Raw genomic sequence first — 24,595 nt, 5'->3', positions numbered from 1 at the left:
TTGGGGTGGTAACAACTGCTGAGAACTGTACCCTGGCCTTGTCTCTAATGGACTCTGAGGCACATTGTGGGTATTATTTTAATACTAGCTCTTGATTAAGGGATTTTAACAGTAGGCAGGAGCTACTGTCCCTCTCCTCAAGATAGTCACTGCCTAATTAATAGCTCATCCCTGAAACTTCTCAGAGAATGAAAGCAAACCATGCCAGGCACAAAGAACAAGAGGCAACAACAGGCAGAACAAGAGCAAAAACAAAACTAAAGAAACAAAGATGGGCGGTGCGAAGGTGGAATGTCCATGTAAAGCAGGAATATCACAACCCTTGCAACAACTCTAGGGCCAGATTTGGATGCCCTTACTCACTTGAGCAGTGTTTATGCTAGAAATAGTTCCACCCAAGTGAAAGGGAGTTTTTGGGTAGCAAGGTGTTACCCAGCATGAGTAAGGGTATTAAACTCGGGCCCATAGTATTATTTATTTTCATATGTTAATTCTGGGCCCATCAATAACATTGATACATGGCTTCCACGGGTTTTCATTCAGGTTTATCCGTGTCCTGTATTTTATAAATCGCTCACAAACTGGTGCATTCTCTTCTTTGTGCTGTTGAAGCACACCAAGGCTTTTCAGACTATCTGCACCCGTGTAAGGGGAGGGATACGCATTGCCACACCTTTATGAACAGATTGTATGTTCACTGGGGAGAAATAACCCCATGAAAAAAATCCAGAGGGTCCAAACAGACCCCCTGTTTGGGAATTCAGTGTTTCTCATAGATGGCTGGGAAACATTTTGGTCCTATCATGGAGCATGCATCCCAAAAATGGGGGCAATGGCGAAAGCTAGGTCTCCGGGATACATTCTGCTTTGACTTACCCCTGAGTAACCTCAGTGAAGTCTCAAAAAAGTGACATCTTCCCATGAGGTGAACTCAGAGGAGTGCATTGGTTGTCACTAAGGGCAGACTCTGTTCATCTCCCCCCTCCCCAATTCATATGACCGCTGCAATTCAGTCATTTTGCAGTCAGTCAGGTCTGGGGGCTGGGTGAGCATGGAAGCATTCCACTCTTTTTCTACCACTTCATGCTCTGCTAATAGGTGTTCCGAGAACAAACTATGGAGGGGATCTGCTGACTCCAGAAGATCCACTCCATCTGGATTGTTCCCTGGTGTCACACCAGTTCAGCTGGTTCCTTGGTTTCAGAGCACTCACCTATCCAGTTCCTAATCCTGCCCCTTTAGAACTGACAAAGTAACAGTCTGAATACACTGATGCCATAGACACAATCAGGATGCCTTGGCTGAGTATCTGGGTGTTAAAACAGGGCTATTGTAAAAACAATTTCATGTGTGCAAGAGACAATTTTAAAACACAGTAAAGTAGAAAGATGCAAAAACAGAGAGAGAGAGAGAGAGAGAGAGAGAGAGAGAGAGAATGTGTTTGAAAGTATGTGATGTTACCAGCTGCTTCATATAAGCAGCCTAATATTTCACAATTGATTATCAGCTAATATGCACTTCCTTGTTCATTTAAACCTGTGTGTGGTAACCTATTGTTCAGACACAACCTTTGTTGTTGTATTGAACATATTGAAGGAGAAAGAGAAGGAGGGGTGGGGGGTATGGGGCATTCCCTTTGTGGCTTCCCCTGTCCCCAATTTTCAGAGCGAATTCCGGATTGCTTTTCCATGCCCTCTGTGTTAATGCACTTAACTTACTGTCAATCCATTGAGGTTTCTGGGTTTCTTGACAAGCTTTGATCTTTTTCAGATAATAGTGGGGACTGGTTCTCAGTTCTGTTCAGAACTGAAGCCAATAGCATCAGACTCCTTGCATGAAGTGTGGTCACAGGCACTGGGTATTAGGACTGCTCCCTTGCTAGTCTGTGAGCTCTTTTACCATAGGAGTTTCCTCATGCATTTTCTGCGCAGAAATAAAATTCCCAGCAAATTGCCTCAGCTCCTCTCCCTCACTCCCTCCTCCTCTTTGCTTTTTTTAAATTTTATAGCTGGTTAGGAAATGGATTTTATTTTCCAGGAAAAATCTCAATGAAAGTAAGGAATGTTTATTTTCTGCAAACTTTTCCACAGTTTTATTTTTTTAAGTTATCATAAAAAAATTGGAAACTGAAAAGTTTTCTGCTTTTGTCTGTTGAAAATGGAAACATTCAGTTTTCACATTTTGGGGGGGGGGGTGGAGAAAACCTGAAAAATTTAGACAAAAATGGAAATTTTAAAAAGAAAATTAGCACAAATTCTGTTCCCTAGAGATAATAATACTGACCTCATATAGGAATTGTCAGGATTATGCAACATTTTTCAAATGTGGCCACTGATTCTTGGTGCCTAGGTTCAGACACCTAAGTGTTTGTAGAGTGCTTTGAATATGCAAAGTGCTATGTAATACTTGTAATAGTCTTGTGATATTGGATCAGCACTGGCAGACAGGTAGGGTTCTCAACCAACATAATATAAAAGTGTGCTGATTTCCTCTGGACATCTTCTCTCCTACCTCTTTTCTGGCTTCACCTTTATCCTGCCTGGTACTTCCTCTAAAACCAAGATTCACTGTAGCACTGCACACACTAACCAGTGATTACAGAATACACCTCTGTGAATCTGTCACCAGGCAGGAATTCTCCAGCAGACACATTTCTCTGTGCCAAGGGCAGTCTTGCATATTTGTATGGGAATTGTGATAATTGCTAAAGGGGAGAATGTATGCCAGAGTCAGTCTCCCCTCCTCCTATGAAAGGCTCCTGACACTTACACTCTTCCCATCTTCTTCCTACTTTAAAAAGAGCTAATGACTTACTCTGTCTCTCTAAGTGTTTATATGGTCCTCATCACCATAATCGCTTAGCACTCTACATGCAATAATGGATTTTTCATCACAGCACACCAGTGAGGAAGGGAAATACTAACCGCACTGTACAAATGGGGAACTGATTAGATTAAGGGACTTGCCCAAGGTTACAGAGAAAGTCTGTGGCTGAGCCAAGAAGTAAACCCAGGTCTCTTGAGTCCCACTGCAGTGCCTTACCCACTAGACCACCCTTGCTACCAGCATTCCCAGCTAGTGAGGGAGCTAGTGAGGGAGTGCTGTGTCCAACAGAGCCCCCATGTCTTTAAGGATTTTTTCACTCTCTTTAACTTGAAGAAAATATAGAGTCTTGGAATTTATATATGAATCCTAAAGGAAATGGAAATCCCAATGGAGTCTAATGTTAGCTACTGCTGCAATTACCTGCTCCCTGAGGAATGCAGGATGAGTGACTGACTCACCAGCATGCTGCCTTTCAAACCTGTAACCTTTCCCCCCCCGCCCCCCGCTGCCCCCACCCCAACCCCTGCACTTATTAGATTCTGTTTCTGTCTTCTGCTGGCATCATCAGTTGGACCAGTTCTTCCCACAGGTTCAGGTTCTGCTACTGCGACATTAGAACATTTAAAAAGAGCATACAGGACACTTTCAGTGCCCTCACGTGGGGAGCATCACTAAGTGGCCGCCATCTTGTGCAAGGCATCACCTGAAAATCTCTTCCCTGATTTATTATTTCATTATTATTTTTATTTGTACTGATTCTTACATTTATTGAGCATGTGCCCAATGCTGCACGAGGCAGAGAGTAAGGAACAACCTTTGCACCCGGGGGCTTACCACCTAACGCCATGTAATATGTCATTTGGCCTGCTGAATGTCCATGCTCAGTATACGGTGTAATTTTATTTTTTAAAAGTTTGTCTGAGTGCTGGATTATCACTTCCTCCAAGGAGCTCTCCTTTCCCTCCCACTACAGGCAATTGCTTTCTTTTCAGAGAAGTGCACACACATACTTGTGCATTTGACACGTTTAATACATTTTCCATCCCTATAGACCTAAGCCTGGAATCTTTACAAAAGAGACTCTGAGCTAAAAGCTAATATGTCTCCTCCATCTCCTTCCCAAGCTATTGTAGATCCCTCCATAGATATATCGCACTGTATTCTGACAGAGCACTCTACTTTTCTTGGAGAGACACCCCCTTTGTCTCTATTTGTTACTGCTCTCATTTGTAAAAGCCGTGGGTCTTGGAAGTAGGGCATTATGGAAAATATTCATGGCATCCTTTTATTGTGTGTTTGTTGGAGGGATTTCTGAGATTTACACTTATTTTTTTCCTCATGACTTGGAGGAAGTTTCTTTTTAACCTTAATATCCCTCTCCTCCTCTGGGAACTCTTCCCCATTTGTTTTGCTGTGTATGAATGAGGAGAGTAGCTCTCTGTGTTGATTTTCCCCTAAATTTTCCCCAACAGCAAAAAAAGAAAAAGAAAAAAAAGAAAAAAAGAAACATCCCACCCTCTTACATCTTCGTTGCTCTCCCTTATTTCTTAGATTAACAAAGAACCTCTTGGGACTTAGTTAAGAAACACCCTTTGGCCTAACACAAAGCCAAGGCCTTGATAGATTTGCCCAGCTTCCTGGCTATTAAGAAAATGGATAAATCATGAAGACTTTAATGGAGCTTGGCTAATACCATGGATTTGTTCAAAGATGCAACAGTGTGACTGAGACTAGGAGGAAACACTGGTGTGTCCAAGGCCAAGTTAAATGCAGAAATGGCTGTTCTTTTAATTTTGGTTTTGCCTTTTAGTTTCCTATGGCACTCGTACTCTCTCTGTAAAATGCAACACCTGGTGAATCTGGTGTGGGAGCTGCAGTGTTCAAGCAGAGTATTCAATGAATATCCACAATTTGATCTAGGTAAAGAAAACTACAAATTCCTCTTTTCCAATCGGTCACTTCCAGGGTTTGTTACCATATGCATAGGCCAGCTGCTCTTGGATAAAAGGCTTACACAGGTGCACCAATGGCTAGCCAAAGTACGTATAGCAGGACAATGGAACCCAGAGATTCAAAACTTATTAATGAATGATTTAGGTTTAGAATAATTAATCAATATTGTGCACTTAATCTTTTAATCAAATTTGTTATACAGGCACCCTAAAGTTTCTTCAAGAAACTGAGGCATATGGCCAATAAACGAATGGAAGGTAATAAACTTCAGATGAGCAGGCGACTCCATAGAGGGAGTGTGCATGGGTCAAGGAAGGTTCCTAGAAACCACAGCAAGTGTAATGACTGTGGGAGACCAGGCAGTACTTCTGCCCCGAGAGGTAGCTCCCAGGATCACATTTTCAAGCTTTCTTTGCATCCGATGAAGACTAGAAACCTACCGTTTGAAAATGAAAGCTAAGATTCTAATTTCATCGTGTGATTCCAGGAGCTGGGGCCTTAGGCAAAGGCCTATAGTGTCTATGCCTGAATGTGGCCTTGCTGGTTCTGAAGTTACAGTGACCAAACAGAAGCGCCATCACAGGTGTCCTCACAAGAAAATTGACAAGAGAGCTGCAATTTCAGCTCTGTTCTGTCTGGTGGCCAGACATGAGCTCAGTGAAAGGAAAGACCATCCCATACATTTTAATATCCACAAGGGATGTGAGACAGTGTTTGGGAGACAACTCAAGTACCCAGTGATGTGAGAGGAAAGACCAGGGATACACAACTCTCATTTGCTCCTCCCAGCTTAGGTGACAGGATCTGTGGTTAGAAAAATAAAATGCAAAATATATTGGGAAGGATGAAAAGAAGGAAGCGTATAGATTAAAAAGTGAGATAAGAAAGCAACAAGAATTAGAAAAGAAAGTGGCTAAAAATTAATGTGTGAAAGTAAATATTCAAAGAGTTGCACATTGGTAATTAAGATAATGGAAGACAGAAAAGCAGGAATGAATTTATGTAACTTGGCATGTGAGCAAAAGGTCACTAGAAAGTTGTAAATTTAGAAAGTTGGACATATCATCAGACGTTTTTATATAATTATTAACTACAGTAGTCTCCAACTATCTACTGCACCTGGACAACTGCCCTACAAGAGAGAGATATCAGAACTTGCAGCCATAGACAAGTACAATTTTTTTTTTTTTTAGTTCACCTGGACATGATTTACTTGTGTGTGTGTTAGCCAAGTTTCCTGTAGTTTGTTACTGATTCTATGGAGTTGTGCAGTGCATGGCTGGAGGCTAAGGATAATATCTAACTCCCCAGAAGAAGAATTTCATGGATTTTCTAAGTAAATGGCCAGATGCAGTTCCAGAATTTTGAATGAGCATCACCTAAACTCCTGGAGCAGAATATGTTATGTTAGATAAACTACAGTGTGAAGCTTAATAGATACCACCCAACACTCTTCACAGGATCTGTTCCTTGGACAGGTGTCTTGTTTGAACAGCAACTTGTTTTTTTATGTTAGGGACAGCATAGGGGAGACAAAGGGATTTAGGCTGGGATTTTAAAAGAGGCCTATGGGAGTTAGGTGCCCAACTCCCTCTGAAATTCAATATTATTGACTGTCTAACTCCTTTGAGCCTTAATGAGTACAAATTCTAAGTCGCTGACTCTTATAATTAACCATTCCTAGTTCACATGTTGGATATCCTGTAAGAACTTTGATAAGATGTTATGTTCAGGTTGCAATTCTATTCATTTACAAAAACAAGCCATTTATGCCTGCACCTTAAATCTTTTTTGTAGTGAATCATCTACCAGTCTAGGCAGGAACAAACCTGTCACCAGCACATTTAGCCCCTGTCTGATCCAAACTTAAAGCACTGCTTTCTCCTGCCAGCTTGAGTCTGGGTTTTGGTTTGTTATTTCAAGTGCCCATAAGCTGAATGCACCTGACTAAACTCAGGAAAAGGCAGGGATTTAGATAGAGATGGCAGCAAGGTAGAGGAGAGCTTTATATGCCAGAAAATGTCAACGGAGATTTAAGTCAATGGTCTATAAGCCAAGTGCAAGGTGTGATGACATTCTGGTGCTAGACATCACGCTGTGCCACTTATTCAGTTAATACCTAACAAGGGATATGTTTTGGGCCTTTCTTTAAACACATGGAACAGTTATGGTGCACGAAGCGGGACTACAGGTTTTGCTTGTGCAAAAACAAACATAACTCAGTTCTAAGTGTCTCTTATTCTGTAACACAGACGGTTCAGCCATGTCAGAAAGAGAATGGAAGTGTAAATGAGTATGTGTATCTCGGGAGAAGGCTGCATCTTTCATGATCAGAAAGAGAACAACGCAATACCGATTTATTTGGTGACCTCCTCCCACCACCCCCCAAATACACATTCTCCTATATTAGATGGAGCCCCTGCGTCTCTGCTCAGAGTTTGTGCCCTGCTGAAGGTGGGGGGAGTTTGACTATGTAGGCAGATGACTGCTTTGTGTTGTGATTCTGTTATATAAGTAGCAGTGGAAATTGCAATATGGTGAGACTGTATGAATGAACCAGCCCTGAAATGAGCATAGGAGCACCCAGTGTTATAATAACAGTGAAGCCTATTCAAGGGACCACCTGAAACAAGGCGTGGACCAAAACAACTCCACCAGTTGGAGCACCTGCAAAGAGCTGATCTAAATTTGGACCTACATTCCAAACTGGATTCTGCAGATGGCCACTATCTTTAACATAGGCCAAATCCACCTGGATACAAAACAACCTCAAATTCTGGAGTGTTTGAAATCCAGATTTGGATCTGAATTCTGCAGACTGAGCCCAGCTCTAATCTAAACTACTGCAAAGCAGCACACAAGCAGCCACCTGCCATACTGAGCAAGGTCAGCTTTGGGCTGCTGACATTTTAATCAGCATTTCATAACTAATTGCCTTGACACCGCTATCTTGTTATCAATTAACATAGACCTGAATGTCAGGAAGTAATTGTATGTCTCTAACTTGCTAAGGCTGCCTTCTGGGTCTGTGAAATGACTGAATTTCCTCACAGGGATGTCATTACACATTTAGTGCTCTCATCTTTTTGAAGAGCTCATGAAGGTTAATCCAAAGGAGTGACTATAAAGACATTATGCTACTCATCACAGTCATGTATTCTGGGTATGCCACGTCAATTACAGAAAAACCGTAGTACAAAAACATTTGAGAAAGTTTTAAAAACATGTATTCCCCTCCCCCTCTTTTTTATGTTAACTAAGGCTAGTCTGCCTTAGTCCAGCTATCCAGACCTCAGTGGGAGAGAAAAACTATAAGGGATAACATTTTAGACACCTTTAAAAATTGCCTCTTCTCCATACATCAGTGGGGACCCTTAAAAGGTTCCACTGGTTTAAAAGACTGTTTAAACACAGTTCTGGCAAACTTTCCATTTCTAAAGACAGGGAATATTTTTGGTACCAGTAGAATATTTCAGACCATTGGAATCCACTGTAATAATGCCAAGTTTTTAAGAGCTGATATCTTGGGATTTGGGGCCTTCCAGACTAGAAAGAAGTGCGGTACTGGCATATCCTGTTATAAAATTAGGGTTTCCTCTTCCTAACGATATAAAGCTCTTGTTTCTAACCCTGATGCATCGTAACGTATTGGACCTTTGAGCATTCACTGGGACAGAGTTGAATACTGCCTGTCCTGACGCTGTAATTTGGGGGGGGGGGACACTTTATCTTTTTGGGGGGAGAGGAGAATACAGAGCCGTTTGTCTGTTTCATTTTTAAAAAGGCATTTGAAGATGCTGAGAAATTTGGAATGTTAGGAGTGGTCCCAGTGGAGACAGATTAGTGAGCACAGAGCAGGGGAAGCAGTCAAAGGTTTATGAGGAATTCAATATTTATATAGCACCATACATGTGCATTGTGCTGTACAAAATCAGAACATTTATAGCATGTTTCTGCAGTTCATCACATGGATGTCACCAACACATATACAAATAGAGAGAGAGAGAAAGCTCCTCTGAGGGCAGCTTCTATCTCTATAAGAATTAGGGCTGTTGGGAAGGGTAGAGGCAGGTGAGGTAATTGACATGTCACATGTGCCTTAGAAGACCATAGGCTACCTATAATGACCCTGTTTTTTCAAAGTTCATTATTTTAAAAAGCGATTTGCAGTCTCATCTTTGTTGGAAATTGCTGCATCATTCCCCTGATCCACCCCTGAAATGTTTGTTCTAATCACCCCCCTTTCCCCATGCTGCAAGCACTGCCGCTGGATAACAGCAATGGCAATAACTTACATTTCTACAGCACCTTGCAGCAAAAGTGCTGAATAGAAGAGGTGCTTCCAAAGCAGTCCCGTCACTGCCTGGAGCAGCATGGAGGGCTGCTGGCAACAAGGAAGTGCCCCTCACCACCACACACCAAGTCACTCAGAACTCATACACCATAATAAAGTGACATTCAAATACAGTACAAGCAAAACAGCCTCTTAAAGTGAAAATCAATAAAAGCAAACAAGGGGATTCAACTCAAAAGAAAGGAACTCAGGGAGGTAATAACTATAGGACCCCTGTTATGAAGAGACAGAGGCACACAAGCTTGGTGGTCCTCGTCAGGGAGCTCTTTGCACTTCATTCTAACTGGGTTTAATTGTTATGAACGTATGATCGTCTGTTTGAGTGATCTCTCACCTTCACCTCCCACCTCCTGCTAGTCATGGATTTCTTCCTCGTTTGCTATTTGTTTATAGGGACTGAATTTAATTTGTCTTCTGAAGCACCTTCTCTGGCTCACACAAATAGCCTACTGTGAAAATATGAGATGGAAAAAATGATTGGCTTCATTTGCACCTACACTGGTTTGAGGGTTTCAATTCTGAGAGAGTTTTGTGCAGTTTACTGTTGGCTTTGCTCCTCAGGAATCCAGGCCCAGTGAGATATGGTCCATCAAGGAGTAAATAGAACCTTTTCTTCTGAGCTAGTGCTTCAGTTTCACCAGGACTGCAGAAACCTAAAATACCTGTGAGAACATACTGTAGATTTACTACCCATGACAAGTGTTACAGGATTGCCCTGATTTCCCATTGTAACATTCCAAAACATCACATTGTGGTAATGCCGCATTGCATCAGTATTGGACTTTTGCGATGTGGCAAAGTGGCGCATGGTGTTTGCTCTGCTAGACAATGTGTTAAAGGTGGCAATTCTTACTTTGAACCTGTAGGTCATGCTCTTCTCCTCAGAAAATGTAGTGAGGCACACTGGTTTTTCTGTTAATATATATTATTGTCAACAGTTCCTCCCAGCACAAAATGGTTTCTGCAGACTCTTGCCCTTATGCTTTCAACTGATTTGGGTAAGTCTTATGCATCATAAATAGTGCAACTGGCTTCTTCACATCTAGATAAAAGAATGGCTGGATAGAAATTGTCCCTATGGCATCCAGTTCAAAAACATCAATGGGGGAGAAAACAAAGCTTCCAAACTTTTGTCCATGTCAGAACACTGACTGTGTTTGACCCTCCTCCTCCTTCCCCACCCTCAGAGCCCGATATCTTTGTGACAGCCTTCTAGCCAAGGAATAGGCTGGTGACAATGTGGAGGCATGAGGGAGATGGCTCCACAGTATTTCTAGAACCTAGCAGAGAATGGCAGCACTGGAGATGGTAGCATGTTTCACTTTGGCCAGACCAATGAGCCAGCCTCTACCCCAAGTTTTCAGCATGACAACGAGTATTAAGAAGAGAATCTTTCCAAGGGCTTGATCCAACAACCTACATAGAGCAGAGTGGTGGGTGACAGTTAGTTCAGGGCTTGTGATTAGCTCACTCTTGCAGCAGCACTCCTCCACAGCAAAATTTCCACAGAGCAGAAAGCCTTCTTCAGAGTGCCCAGCCCTGCTCTCTAGACCCTGCACACATGACAGAGAGCATAAAGGGATGTGGCCACGGGTGGGCAGGCTGGCCAAGTGATGCATTCCTAAACACAACCCATTGAGCACTAATGAGGTCGATGGCAGACGTTTTGGGGGTATTTCACTACTCCTGCTCAGTCCCAGGAGTAAACCCTGAGTGCACAGTGTGGATCAACAGGCTGTGAGGTATTGAACCATATCAGCACCTTGACCTGCTTGCTGTCGTCTGCTGCTGCTCAGTGCATTCTCTTCCATGTCCCTGCTGGGTCAGGCCCCAGGTGTTTATCTGAAAGTGGCCTATGTACCCAGTATAGCTTTCATGTGGCTTAGAGACAGGCTTCTTTGTTCGTTCTTAGTCTACGTTTTTCCTACCTCATTGACGATTTCTTATAAACACAATTCTCAACGTATAACATGGCACCAGTAAGAAAGATGCTACCAAAAAACAAAATATATCCATGACTATGCAACTTGAAATGATAAACGGCTATGGACCAGGGTGAGTGAGGGCTTAGTGGGGAAAGGAGGTAAAAGACAGACATGGAAAAGGGCAAAACAGATTTATGTGCACGAAGTCCTGAACCTTAGTATCAATTGCAGCAGCAGCAGCTTGCATCATCTCAGCTTGATCTCTGGGTGCTTTGTGGGACTACGTTATCAAGCAGCATGAGAGGTGAGGCTGCAGAAATTATTTGAGCAGCTCATACAACTGGTGTTGCTTTTTCAGATGGGAGATTAGTGACAGGGAGAAGTCTGAAGAGGTTACCATGAAGAGGAAAACCTGAGAATTGGAACGTTAAGGAATCAGAGGAGAAGCGGGGATGTGTCCCTGTTCAGAAAAGAGGGATGATACTCAGGGGAGGGACAGTGACATTAGATGACCTAGCATTGTCGAGTCCATTTGCTTTTCATTCTCCCCATGTGCTGCAAGCACTTAAATAAAAGGACTGGGAAACGTCTCATTTTCGTATATCTTCAGTAGGTGCCTCTATACCCTCTGCTGAATTACTGTTTTGCTATAGTAAAGCTCTATAGTGAATCACAATAGATAATCCTGGGTTACATGGCTCCCATAGGCACTATTATCCCCTCTTTCTCCAGTGGTGGAAGAACACAGTATTACAAAAGTCTGCTGCATCTGAGGACTCTAGCTTTCTTTTTGCTGATACTAAGAGGTCCTGCTTTCAAAGCCCAGCCCCAGAAGGCCTCTACGTGTAAAGTTATTGCAGGCTTAGTGTATTCTTACAGGAATGCTCAGCTCACTAGTTTGAGTTTATTTATATATGACGATGCTGCTCCCTCTCTGTGACTATTAATTTTATAGAGGGAGTATAAAGAGGATGGACCTCAGCTATGTCTCCTGCCTTTGATCTGTTTGTGGTGCACATACTAATCAGCAAAGAGCCGCAGGCATCACTGGATTTACTATGTTGTTCAGGATATAACAGCATTGCTGAGTTTATCTCTTGGAGCAGACAAAGGCTTATATTTTCATTCAGTGGAACTGCAAGATCATTCCAGGACATCCCAATGTCAAGTCTCAATTGGTCTGGAAGTGCAGGGATATTTAATTATTATTTTTTTACGTTTTTGTTGTTACAGTTGCAACATTACATAAATAATAAGCACATACAATAAAAGATTATTCTATGGTTTGTTGAAATGTGATGTACTAATAGGGAGAAGTACTAAATGTATCTATCCCATTGGCTGAGCTATTAACTCAATGCAGTGCAAACAAGGTCAGGTGATCTCATCTTACTCAGAAAGAAGGGGAGTCTGGTATTCCAGTATAAAGTTTAGTTATCTGGACTGATGTTTGTAAATTTGTCCATGGTTTTAAAACATTGCATAGTTTGGAGATTCATTGGTTAATTGTAGGTGAATGTTCCACTGTTTTTACTGGAATCGGGGGCTTATTGTGTAACATCTCCTAATACAATCTGGTTTCTCTATGACAGAAAGATTGTACTGTGTAAAGGTGAGATGGCATCTGGATCTGGATCCACATAAGATTTAAGGTGAGGCTGCAGGTTCAAATGGATGGTGCCAAAATTTTGCAAGTTGATTTTATGAGATTTTGGCTCTAGATACTGGAAATCTAAAGAGAATAACTGATCTTGTGAGATTTCCGCTATTCGGAAACCAAATCTCACAAAAATGTTTTTTTTTTCCAAGATTTCAGCGTCATCCAAACCAGAACTGGTTTTCCTTCCAGTTATGGATAAGACCAGCGGCCAAACTCACAGAGCTCACCTGGGATTCATGAATGTGAATTGGACCAGCCCCACAAAAATGCAAAGGGGTTCTGAATTAAGTTTATGGTTTTGACTCATCTCCAGTTCTGATATCTAATATAATACAGATGCTTATAATGGAGTGATTAACTGACTGACTGACTTAATTTCCATGTTCCCATTGAGCTAGAGTCTTGATATACTTGTTCATTGGGGCACTTGAGTACAAGGGGAGAAATCCCAAATTTGAACCTTGATCAAAGGTCACCATAAGGTCATCAGTCTCTTTTATTGGATTTTACAGCTGAAGTGCCCCTTTGAGCTACAATCCTGAAAATTGATGCATTCATTCATTCACCATGGTCTGATGATCACAGGGGAGGGGAATTAAATTTGACATGGCTATCACAGATCACCAAAGTTCAAGAGTCAAACAATTTTTTTAACTGATCTTAATTTCTCCCATGAGGTAATCATGTTGGGTGTGAGACATCTAGTGTGGAAAAACTGAGATAATCTAAGGTCACCAGTTCTATTTACTGGAGCTTAGACAAGAACATTTTTTGAAGATGAACAAGTACTCCACAGGCATCTACAGAGCCACATCCAATGCTAACGGGTGAGCCTGCTGTCAGCTACTCCATCTTATCAGTTAGCCCAGTTTCTGGGCACTTTTCTTTTAAAAGAATGTCTAGAAAATATGGAAAACACAGAAAACATTGACAGTTGTATTGTGTATTCCACTTTCCCCACTGAGAGGAAACCGCAAAAAATGAATCCAAATGTTCCTTTTCACAAGCAATATCCACAGAATTTTGCAGGAAAATTTGGGAACCCGATGAAAGAAACTTGTCAGTTTAAGCCCCAGATATTTACTGGTATTTAGTCAAAGTTTTATGTACATGGACTCTTCAGTTCTGCATATTGGCAGCTTACAAAGGCTTTTCAAAAGAAAAGAAACCAAAGGTATTAAGGAAACATCTTCCTGGAGGATAGATTAGCTCCCAGGGGAACAGAGACAGAAATAAAATACGGAAATTAGCATATAGTAAAAGAAAAAGGTATCCAATGTATTTGATAGCTGTAATTTGTTCATTACCCTTTCCTTGCTATTGTGTTCCCTCCAACAGGAAGGTCTCTGGTGCTTGTAATAAACCATTATACAAGTCAGGAGGATTTTACCTCCCTTATGTCTACTGGACTGTTTTAAATTCTAAGGGGTTTATTGGGCATGAGGGTGGTTACAAATATAAGTCCCGATCCTCAAAATCCACTTGAGTAACTTTACTCACATGAGGAATTTAATGGGGCTGTGCACTTATGTAGAATTACTCATATCTTAGTTTGCAGGATTGGGCCCATTGTCTGTTTCTTTCGTGTTTCCAATTGTTATTTAAGTTCAACGTTTGGTTTCAATACTAAAGACTAGATTTCCCACTCTTTGGCTTCCAGCAGCAGCAGTAGCGCTTGGCAGGGTGGAAATCTATATCTATGAGCAGAGTAATTTGGGAATAAAGAGACAAACACGGTAGCTATTGCAATGCAGGAGCTATTATAGCCTAGCTCTTTCTTTACCCACAGCTTTCTTTTTCTGGTTGTTGTAAGCGTCAGCTTTGTCTGCTCTGACACTCTCAGCTGCTGTTCTTTGGAAAGGAGGTTAAAGGGCAGTTTGAAAGTTATTTTGGTTGAGCATGCTCATGCCAGGAGCATTTCTGAAAAACAGGGGTATGTGGAAGGATGTGGGTGCAGCAGAGAAAACAGAGAATGGATGTTTTTTACATCTTCTCCGTGTGCTGCCAAAGTTATGGTTACACCTTTTAAGGTCATCCACCTCATTAGGTAGAACATTCCTCATGTCCAACCCCCACAGTTCCCCTCTTTCACTGACTTGGAGAGTGCTGCATCTGTCTCTGATTAGGTGGGCTGTTTTCACCCACCGTCTTCTCTCTGTCCGAAACCAAAGGGGAGTCTGTCTCCACTATGTATCCTTCTGCCCCGTATCCCCCAAGTGTCCATTGTTAGGTAGAGAACTTCACAGGATTCCCAATTTTGCTATATTATGAAAGGGTTGTCTCCTGAAATCTCAATCACAGAGGGGAAGGAGGTTGCTTCCCCATCTCTAGTCAGAGTTTTTCCTGTTTTTGCTGTTTCCAGCATGTACCTCTGGACTGTTGTGCACAGTCTGCCATCTCTCCTCAGATGTGTAGATAATCTACAACACAACTTGCTGTGTAAAAGTTAAATATTTGTTAATACCAACCATAGCACATTTCCTTTTTGTTTGTCAGATGGTGTTGAATGTGGAGGGAGTGAGAATTGGTGCTAGGGGAAATCACTCAGCACAAGGTTTATCAACAAAGGCTGTTGAAGCACCAGGTTAATGGCAGTGGGTCAATTTACATAAATAATAAACAAGTGTCTCCTCCTTAACCAACCAACCATCAGCAAATTATTGCCCATGTCAGAGAGCAGCGGGCAGTATGGCTTGTCAGGTTGGGAAATGCAAGCATGGCAGGCCAGATATTTTCAAGTTCTCTACATACAGCCAGAGGGACTCTGCCATAGTTTTGCCCCTGTTAATATGGACCTGGGGTGATCTGAAGGTGAGCTGGACCCATCCAATTGCCACCACTCAGTGGAACAGTGACTGGATTAGGCCTGAGCATAGTTTTGGCCCCAGTAGTCAAGGCCTTGTGTATTGTGCTCAAGAAAGCCCCCTTGACTTTCTGTGGCAGCTTCATTCCAGTTAAAAAGTGGAGGGTTTTGTTACATTCCATTGAAAAGGAATCATACAGTTAGCACAGTAGCATCTGGTGGTGTTTATCTTGAAATTCAGTTCAGTGTAGTTTCAGTGTGCTACACATGTTTGTACTGACAACACATAACTGTGAGAGAAGCTGGAAAATTTGGAAGTTAAGTTTGGAGTTTGGGCTTTCAGCAACAAATGAGGCATGGGAGGCAGCTTAGGACTGCTGACTAAATACACCGGGCCCAGTCCTCAGCCTCCTTATGGCTGCTTTGCACTGCATCTGGTGTCATAAAGCAGCCATAATGCAGGCTTAACTGATTAATGGAGATACCCTAGGATAAGTGAATCTGTGGGTGGCATACAGCCAGTGTACTATCGCCTACTCCACTCTCCCTTTCCAATGTAGGGGGCCTGGCCCAGGGGAAGTGGGCAAGGCCAGAGCATCTCTATGCCAGAGCAATCTCCACTGCCAGAATGACCCCTCAAGGCCACAGACAGCTGTGTGTAAGAGCAGCCCTGAGGCTGCTTTAACTTACACCAGGAACTAGCATGGGCTTCAGCTGTCCTCTGCTCCACCTGATTTATGTCACTCTGGCGACACAAAGCAGCTGTAAAGCTAGAGGATCTCATCCGTAAGAACTCCCCTGACATTGGGGTGTGTCCAAGGGAAAGAGGGTGTGGCTTCAGCATCCTTATGCCCCAGCAGTCCCTGGCTGCTGCTGGACCAGTCCCTTGTCTGCAGGCAGCCAGGTATCAGTTAGAAGCGTCTGAACCTACTCTAACTTGTGAAATGGTCCCTGGCAGATGGAATCAGGGGGAAATAAATATGGTTTAAAACCACTTTTGATCCCTTGCTCCAGTCTTGTGCTGAATACAGCTAGGTTAGAATAAAGGATTGGCCAACGTAAGCCGGCTGCATATGGTGTCACATCTGCTTAGACATATATTCACCATGCCAGTTTCTGAATGGGCATTCCCTATTATGTGACAGAATGAGTGAAGAGATATTTCTCAGACAATGAGATCTACATGGCCCACTGCGCTGTAATAAAAGAAAGGTGGGATGGAGCAGTGGCGAGGCGGGGGGGAGGGAGGGAGGAAGGGGATGAGGGAGCAGGGCAGAGTGTATGTTGTGAAATATAGTGCACCGGCAGACTATGCTGCTGCTGCTGCTGACAGAGGTCTGGCATGCTTCACTGCAATCTGATCACATCAGCTGCCAAGGTGTCAAGCAGCCCATGATTTCAGTAAGAGATGCAGATGAGGTTGCTGAATGGCAGCTGAAAATATTCTGTGACATAATACAAATGGTCACGGTAACAAGTGATGACATCACAGTGGATGTCTGTCTCCATTTTCCTCACAAAAATAGACAACATTCCACTAGGCCACAAACATCTCCAAAATACCAGTGGCTGACTTGAGAAGGAAACTTGAGAGAGAGAGAGAGAGACTGGATTTTTCTGTTAATTTTTTGTGTTGAAAAGGACAAATTGGTTAAAGCTTTAAACAGAAATGGGGAGCATAAATTAGGTGCAATTTCTAGATTGAAGACAGTTGCTATTTGGTGGCATTTGCTGGGCAGTTGGATTTTATTATTATTTTCTCAAATGCAACATATTCCAGAAGGTCAGGCTGTTGCCCAGAAAGGCACAAAACTCGTTAAAAAGGGGTGCACGTGGCAGTGAATAAATGGATTTAAGTTCTGTCCACATGATGGTTTGTCCCTGTGATTGAAAAAGGGGCAGATGCTGTAAACCTTACTTAGGTGAGACATCCCATTGGAATAAATTGCATGAGAAAGGACAAGCAACATGAGTGAGGGCTGCAGGATCAGCTCAATAGCCAATAGCTGGCACAGGCTTGTCATGATTAGCATCAATACTTTGCAGCTGCCAACTGTGCTGCAGCCATGATAAAAGAAAAAAACACATGGTATGGACAAGCTTGAGAGTTAGTTTATAGCATGATTTTGGCAAGCATGCTTCTAAATAAAACCCAAGCCTCTGCAATACAGGACTGAGACAGCATTCAAGCCATAGTGTAAACTTATAGGGACAAATTCTGCCGTAGGTTATGAGTGCAATGCCTGAGGACATCAGTGGGAGCTTAGTGTATTAAGGAATGGCAGAATTCATCCCACAACAAATATGCACCTGGAATTTAGGGATGTGATCTGAGAAAGTCTGACAGGCTTTATTTTAGAGCACATTTGTAATAAACCACAGACCCTTCTCTGTCTTCTCTCCCCAAGTGAGATCATCTCTACGTAAGGTCACCCATATACTGTATGTCCAATGGACCATGAGAAGGCCATTTCTGTAGAGTCCCTCCACTTTACCTTTTGATTTTAAACTTGACTGTCTGGAGGAGAAGAGAGCATTAAATCAGAAATTCCTCCTTTAAAAGAAATTAGAAGAGACTGACAACAGAAGACAGTGATGGCTAAGGTGGTATATATTACACCCCTAACACTCAGACTCCCTTAAACCTTCTATTCATGTGCAAGGGATTCTAAATGATGAAGACCCAGAAGGCATACGTCCAAGCAGAATGGCAGCTACTTTGGCTTACCCTTTCTTATATCTTCTTACAACTCTTTCTTGTGGAAGCTAAACAAATTTAGCCTCCCTCACATGTTGGCAGAGTGTGAGGAGGTTCCAGGGAGTTTAACTGAGCATAAATTAGTGTAAGTAAGGCCCCTCTCACACCACCTAACATATCACTTCTGGATTTTACCCACAGCCTGGATTAAAGTGATCAGCAAAAATAAATATAAGGATTACTTATTTAATTATGGTAAAAGGAGATATTGATTGTCTGACCAGAAGAGAGACTGACCAGACACACTACACTCAGCTGTCTTTAAACCTATCTGTAAATGATGCAGCATCCTGATTTTATTTCATCATATTTACCCTCAAAGGTTTTAAAAATCAAATTTCACAAATTTGTAATTTGTTGCTCTTGGCAGCAAAGTGATTTCAATTAACCTGAAATGAAAATGAGTGAGAGACAGGCAGAAGACAGAGAGAAGGAGAGAAATTTGGGGTCTGATTCTGATCTTGTTTTCAGTGGTGTAAATCAGGATGAATTCACTGACAACAATGGAGTTACCTGGGTGTAGAACAAGAATAAGTGAGATCAGAATCCAGTCCACAGAGAGAACGAGAGTGAGTGCAATGTAAGGAGTGGTCATCTAAACTTTGTCTTCGGGATTTATTATATAACAGCACTAATACCTGTTTATTTTCCTTCTTCTTTTCTTTCAGGGCCTCCTGTAAGTACCAAAGTTCCAGTGCGTTTGCGAAGTGTGCACCTGATGGTAATGGGGTGAAGGGGGCTTGAGGGGAAATTGGCAGTAACAATTTTCTCCCATATGCCATGTAATACCCAAGTTTACCTTTAAAATCTCCCAGAATCTCTCAAACACCAAATATCCTTTGTATTCAGTCATAGTGCCTAGATCCTTAGTGGGATTTCACAGGCACACCCATATAGCTCTGCACAATTCTGAAATCTCACAGCATGGGATTGAGAAAGCTCACAGGGTAGAAACAGTGAATATGAAGGGCTAGAAATACTCCCAACTATTTTCACGTACAAAAATGAGGATGACAGTGTGCAATTTGCATGCATAGGATGCCATACGCTGAATTCAACATACTTTTAAAAAATGGATGCAAATATATGTTGAATGCATACCTGTGCAACTTGTTCTTCGCCACTCAGCCAGTGTTGCTGAATGTTTGGGCCTAGATGTGCAATTATCAGTTTTGAAGAAAAATTGTGTAGGCAGCTTCCTTTCCAAATGTTAGCCAAACGCAAAAACTCAACTCAGACAACTTAGACTTCAGAAAAATGTCCCAACTACTGCCAGAATGTTTCTAGTTACTCATTATTTCTGCTAAGAGACCTTGAAGGGTATGAATCAGAAAAAGCCTTGTAAAGACTGAAGGAATATCCTCACAAACATTAATTTGTGGGGGGGAGGGATAGCTCAGTGGTTTGAGCATTGGTCTGCTAAACCCAGGGTTGTGAGTTTAATCCTTGAGGGGGCCACTTAGGGATCTAGGGCAAAAATCAGTACTTGGTCCTGCCTAGTGAAGGCAGAGGGCTGGACTTGATGACCTTTCAAGGTCCCTTCCAGTTCTATGAGATAGGTATATCTCCATATATTATTAATTGATACAAAGGAATACAGTAACTATTGCATTTTGGACCTTATAAAGGAACTTGTTTTATATTAATGTATAACATAATAATCATACTGGATCTCTGCAATGGGACTTGGACAGTTAGACATCCAGTAGTCATCTTTTGTCGGTAAGTGTAAAAATTTCATTTTCTGTTATGACTTAAGCAACAAGGCTTATAAAACTATTTACAGAGGACATTTTAAGGAGAACTAGTTGCTACAGAACAGATTTGCATTCCCTTTGAGATACTGATCCTGCAAACCCTCAAATGCAAAACTTTCAAGCAGTCTCTGTAGGCAGAGGAAGACAGCACTGCATCAGTTCACAGGTTTTCTTTGCAACAATAAGGGCTAGAAACTTAATATTCTAATGAAAGCTTAAATCCTGCAAAAACAAATGGGACCACCAGAGAAGCGATGACACAATGTGCTACTGTATACCAGCTTATTCTGACCCCTGAACCTGTCTGTATAAACAACTGTTTAGGACAGGAAGTGAGAATACTGTAGCCAATTGAAATAACAAGATGAAATTAGGCGGGCTGAATTTAATTAACCAAAGTGGAATATTTCCTGGGCTCTCAGGCTAACCACGCCCTATTCTCACTAAGAATGCCAGGAGATTTTAAGGGACTGCAAGTGCTAGCAGTTCAAAAATCACAAGCATAACTTCACTGTTAAATATTTAAGCAAAGCACTTGGTGTTTACATGCTGAAGATTTTCGCCAGTGTTTTTTTCTGATTAAAATGGATGGGAACTAGTTTATGATGTGTGGAACAGATTCCCACGCTGCTGGTTTCACATATGTCAATCCAGCCAGCAACTCAGAAATGCTGAGACACCAAAAATCTCAGTTTATTATACATTTCACAGCATGTAAATGTGAAGTTTCAGACTTCTGAGCTGAACAAAATGGGAGCAGCTCTTACCTTGTACCATTTAGGGCCAAACTGAGGGGCTATGTTTTTGCAGGGCTGTTTCTGATACATGACAGTGGTGGATAGGATTGGCAAGGCTGAATTCCAAAAAATGAGAAACAGAAAAGATTAAAACACTCCCTAGTTGTACTCGTTCTTGGGCATATACTGTCAGAGCAACTGAAGGGACTTAAAATTACACGTTGAATTAGAATGGTCCTAGACTCTGAATTTCCAGTGGCAGATTCTGTCATTTCTCTACCAATTTTGATGTAGATAGGGTAATTTGAAAGCCAGCAACCTGTAGATGTGTAATTGGAAAGAAAGAAAGGAAGTTAGTCTGGAGGTTCTCAAACTTTTTCATAGTGTGAACCACATCTTCGATACCTTCCCTCCCAGTCATGATTATACAATATGTCTATGGCAACTCCAGAAATTCTGTACATGAACAATTAATATTCATCAGATGGAAACAAGGAGAAGACTCAGAAGCATGTGACTAGCTAGCTCTCCATGGGCTACCGGTTACCCACAGACCCCAGTTTGGGAATCTCTGTGAAAGACACATACCAAATAGAAATAAAGCTTTAAAGATGGGTTGGGAAAATGGAACAATCAGCTCTAGTTAGTATGAGAGCTGTTCTGATGACTTAACAATTCTGTTTTCTCATTGTTTACACTGGATTTCTTCTTTTTAATCAGTGCTTTCCCTACCTCCTACCCCAGTTTTTGTGCCAATGTTGCCTTTTCTGTTTTATTTCAGGGCCCTACAGGAAGACCAGGGCTTCCGGTAAATAGCTTTTTTCTATCATGTTATTTCCTTTTTGTTCACTCTCTTTCTCTCTCTGGCAGTAGTTTGAAAGGCAGGCCTCAAGGCTGTGTAAATTGGGAGGTGGTAGTGGTCTCCAGTGGTGGAACTAAATTAGATGAAGAGCATGTTGTAAATGAGATATGGATCCCAATAGGATAGGAACAACAGACCTTGGCAGGACAATGTTCCAAGAAACACATTTTTTATAGGATCCTTTTGTGTTTGGGAAACATGTAGCCTTTTAAGATCACCCTTCCAATACGAATCACCTTCCCCATCTAAAGAACCACATTTGTATTGTACTCTCACTGATAGGAATCTGAGCTTCTTCAGGCTTTCCAGGAAAGACTGGAGGTTCTATTTCGAGCAGATACCAGGATGGATATTGCAGTGATTTGGATTGTTTATTTTAACTCTGGAGGAGCTTGAGGGATGCAGGAAGCATCCATTTAATCCATGCTGATACAGGAAGTAGAGATGAGAGGGATAGCTAGAGGTCAGGCCACGGAGAAGTGAAATTCAGACACCAAATGGACACCAAGCCATCCCTTCTCATGGCCACAGTAGAGCCAGTGTATGGCCAGTCACTCCACCTGTTTCTTAATGTATTCCTAGTGAAGGGGAAACTTTGTTACACTGTCAAACTAGCTTCTGAGTTACACTGAGGGCTACGTGCTTCACCTTTTGCAGGTGTTCTGGGCAGGGAAGAGATCTCAGGGGCCTCTTGCCCTCCCTCCCCCCCCCCCCCCCCCAGGGGCCAGGCAGAATGGTGACCTAGCACTTTGAGTGTAAGGCAGGCAACCTGGGTACTGTGCCCAGATGTGCTTCTCGTTTCCAAGGGCGCACAGACAGTGATTTGGGATGTTGTCCAGTCTCCAGCTCCCCTTTGCCTGCCAGTGCAAGCAGAAGGGAACCTCTGCTCGATGGCCACCGCTCCCCTCTCAGCACCCCTCAAACAGAAAAGCCAGTCTGTAACCTAAAGTTCTCAACAGTTTGTTTTTTTGCCCCCATAAGCTTGTTTTCATGAAAAGTCCCATTATCACTGGTTAAAATTAAATCAACATGGTGCCTGCCAACTTCTCAGGGAGTTGTAAATCCACTACTAACTTTAATCCAAATGAAAATGAAGTATTAGCAATGTTCTGTTTCTGAGATAAATCATGATAAGGATTTTAGATGCTAGGATCAATATAGTTTCTCCACTGTGGCAGCCTGAGCCATCTCCAGGGGAGAAATCAATAGATGGATGAAAAGTAGTTGGCTCAAACTCAAATATTGAGACACAGAAGTAATATTAGCAGAAAGAAGAAAATACTCTAACCTCACCATCATCTGAGGGCAGCAGGCCACATATCATCAAAGCAGTGCAGATCCTTGGGCTGTGGTGGACTCATCTCGACTTGTGGACATACTGATCGCCACAGTAGAAAGGAATTCCTTTGTTACATTTTTGGTGGGTCAGAAGGCTGTTCCCTCTCTTTTTAGACAATGTTTTGACCACCATGGTCCATGTTTTCATTGCCTTCAGGTTAGATTATTCTATTCATGCTACCTGGGGCTGAATGTAATTGTCAAATGAAGGCTGCAATTGCTGCAGCACAGTGTCCCACCTCACAAGTAGTAAAAGCTGATGCAAAGTGCTGTGTGAAACTGCTGGCTCCCCCTTCATCTAAGGCCCAAATTCATGGTTTGTCTCTAATTTACAAGGCTCTTACAATCCGGGGTTAGATTACTTCAGAGTAGCCTTACTGTCAGAGACTATCCAAGCCAGCTGGGCTCCTGTACTGGAGAGACTCAGGATAAGTCTTTCAGGCTCAGGGAGCAGAGCATTCTCAGCAACAGAACCCAGGTATGAAACCCTTGGCCAGAGGAGATCGGACCAAGCCACAGCCTGACCATACTCTGATCCCAACATATACCACCTTTGGATGAAGTCTCCTCAGCAATGACTTCCACAAAAACAAAAATCCACCCATTGCCTGAGGGAAGGAGAGAGTAAAACATCTTTTATGACCACTCAAGCCTTCTTCATAACTATTGTTTGGTGCTTGGATACTAAAACAATAGCCATTTTAGAAATACAGCAGGCAGGCAGGCAGGCAGTGGGGCTATGAATACAATGCTAGCATACAGTGCAGGACATAAGTATTATCCACAACAGAGTGTATTTCCTGGCTTCACATCATAGGCAACTCTATCTCATAAACATCTGGCATTTATTTGCTATACTACTGGGACCATTTCCCCCCTGCTAGTATTGTTTAGAAGACCCTAAGTACTGTGTAGTCAAATACCAGACACAGTGCACTCATACATCATTTCATGATGAGGTACTTGGCAATTTGACATCAGGTACTGTACCAATCACTGTGCAGACTAATAGCAGACACAGCTCTGTCCTATACAGTATCAGTCATTATGTGGTCAGATACCAGTCACAGCACAGCCAGAAAGAGTTTCTCAACAACAGATCCAAAAGTCTGGAACACCCTTCCACTACAGATCATGAGAGTTTGACCCTTGTCGTCTTCATAACAAGTTGCCAAGCTCAGCTGTAGAGGAAAGCAATGTCCAAATTAAAGAACAAGAAAACTCAGCAGCAAGCTCCCAAGCAGACATGGCCGGCTCCAGGCACCAGCCGAGCAAGCTGGTGCTTGGGGCGGCAGCTTGTAGGAGGCGGCATTCCGCCCAATCCTAGGGCGGCACGGCTGCTTTTGTTGTTGTTGTTGTTGTTGTTCCACTCCGGCCGCCCTGTAGGGGGCAGCAGCGTGGAGGACGGGAGTGCCCTGCAGCAAGCCCGGCACGGCAGCCCACGTCCTTCCCTCCCAACCGACCGGAGCGGTGCGGAGCTCTCCCGGCAGGGGGCACGGCGGGAGGGGCCGCGTGGCAGTGCCCCGCTGAATCCCTGGCCGCCCCCCTTCTCTCTCTCCCCCCGCTCCCTCCCCTTCCCCCCGCTAGCTGGGGCACATCTGCAGGGCAGGGAGTCCCCCTGC

The 24,595-nt window shown here is 42.7% G+C and overlaps 1 protein-coding gene across 1 annotated transcript in view; it reads left to right on the top strand.

The window, feature by feature from the left end:
- The window catches only part of LOC112105373 (collagen alpha-1(XIII) chain), a 131,889-nt gene that overhangs the window by 35,385 nt on the left and 71,909 nt on the right, over window positions 1-24,595 (top strand). Inside the window, exons 3-4 of the mRNA XM_029911384.1 lie at window positions 18,948-18,955; window positions 21,555-21,581. Of these exons, the coding sequence (XP_029767244.1) occupies window positions 18,948-18,955; window positions 21,555-21,581 (35 nt within the window). The remainder of the gene's footprint in view (window positions 1-18,947; window positions 18,956-21,554; window positions 21,582-24,595) is intronic.

This window comes from Terrapene carolina, unplaced genomic scaffold (assembly GCF_002925995.2).
Source record: "Terrapene carolina triunguis isolate 2854851 unplaced genomic scaffold, T_m_triunguis-2.0 Scaffold95, whole genome shotgun sequence".
Lineage (NCBI taxonomy): Eukaryota > Metazoa > Chordata > Testudines > Emydidae > Terrapene > Terrapene triunguis.
Note: the sequence above shows the minus strand (reverse complement) of the source record. Positions and strands in the feature narration are given on the sequence as shown.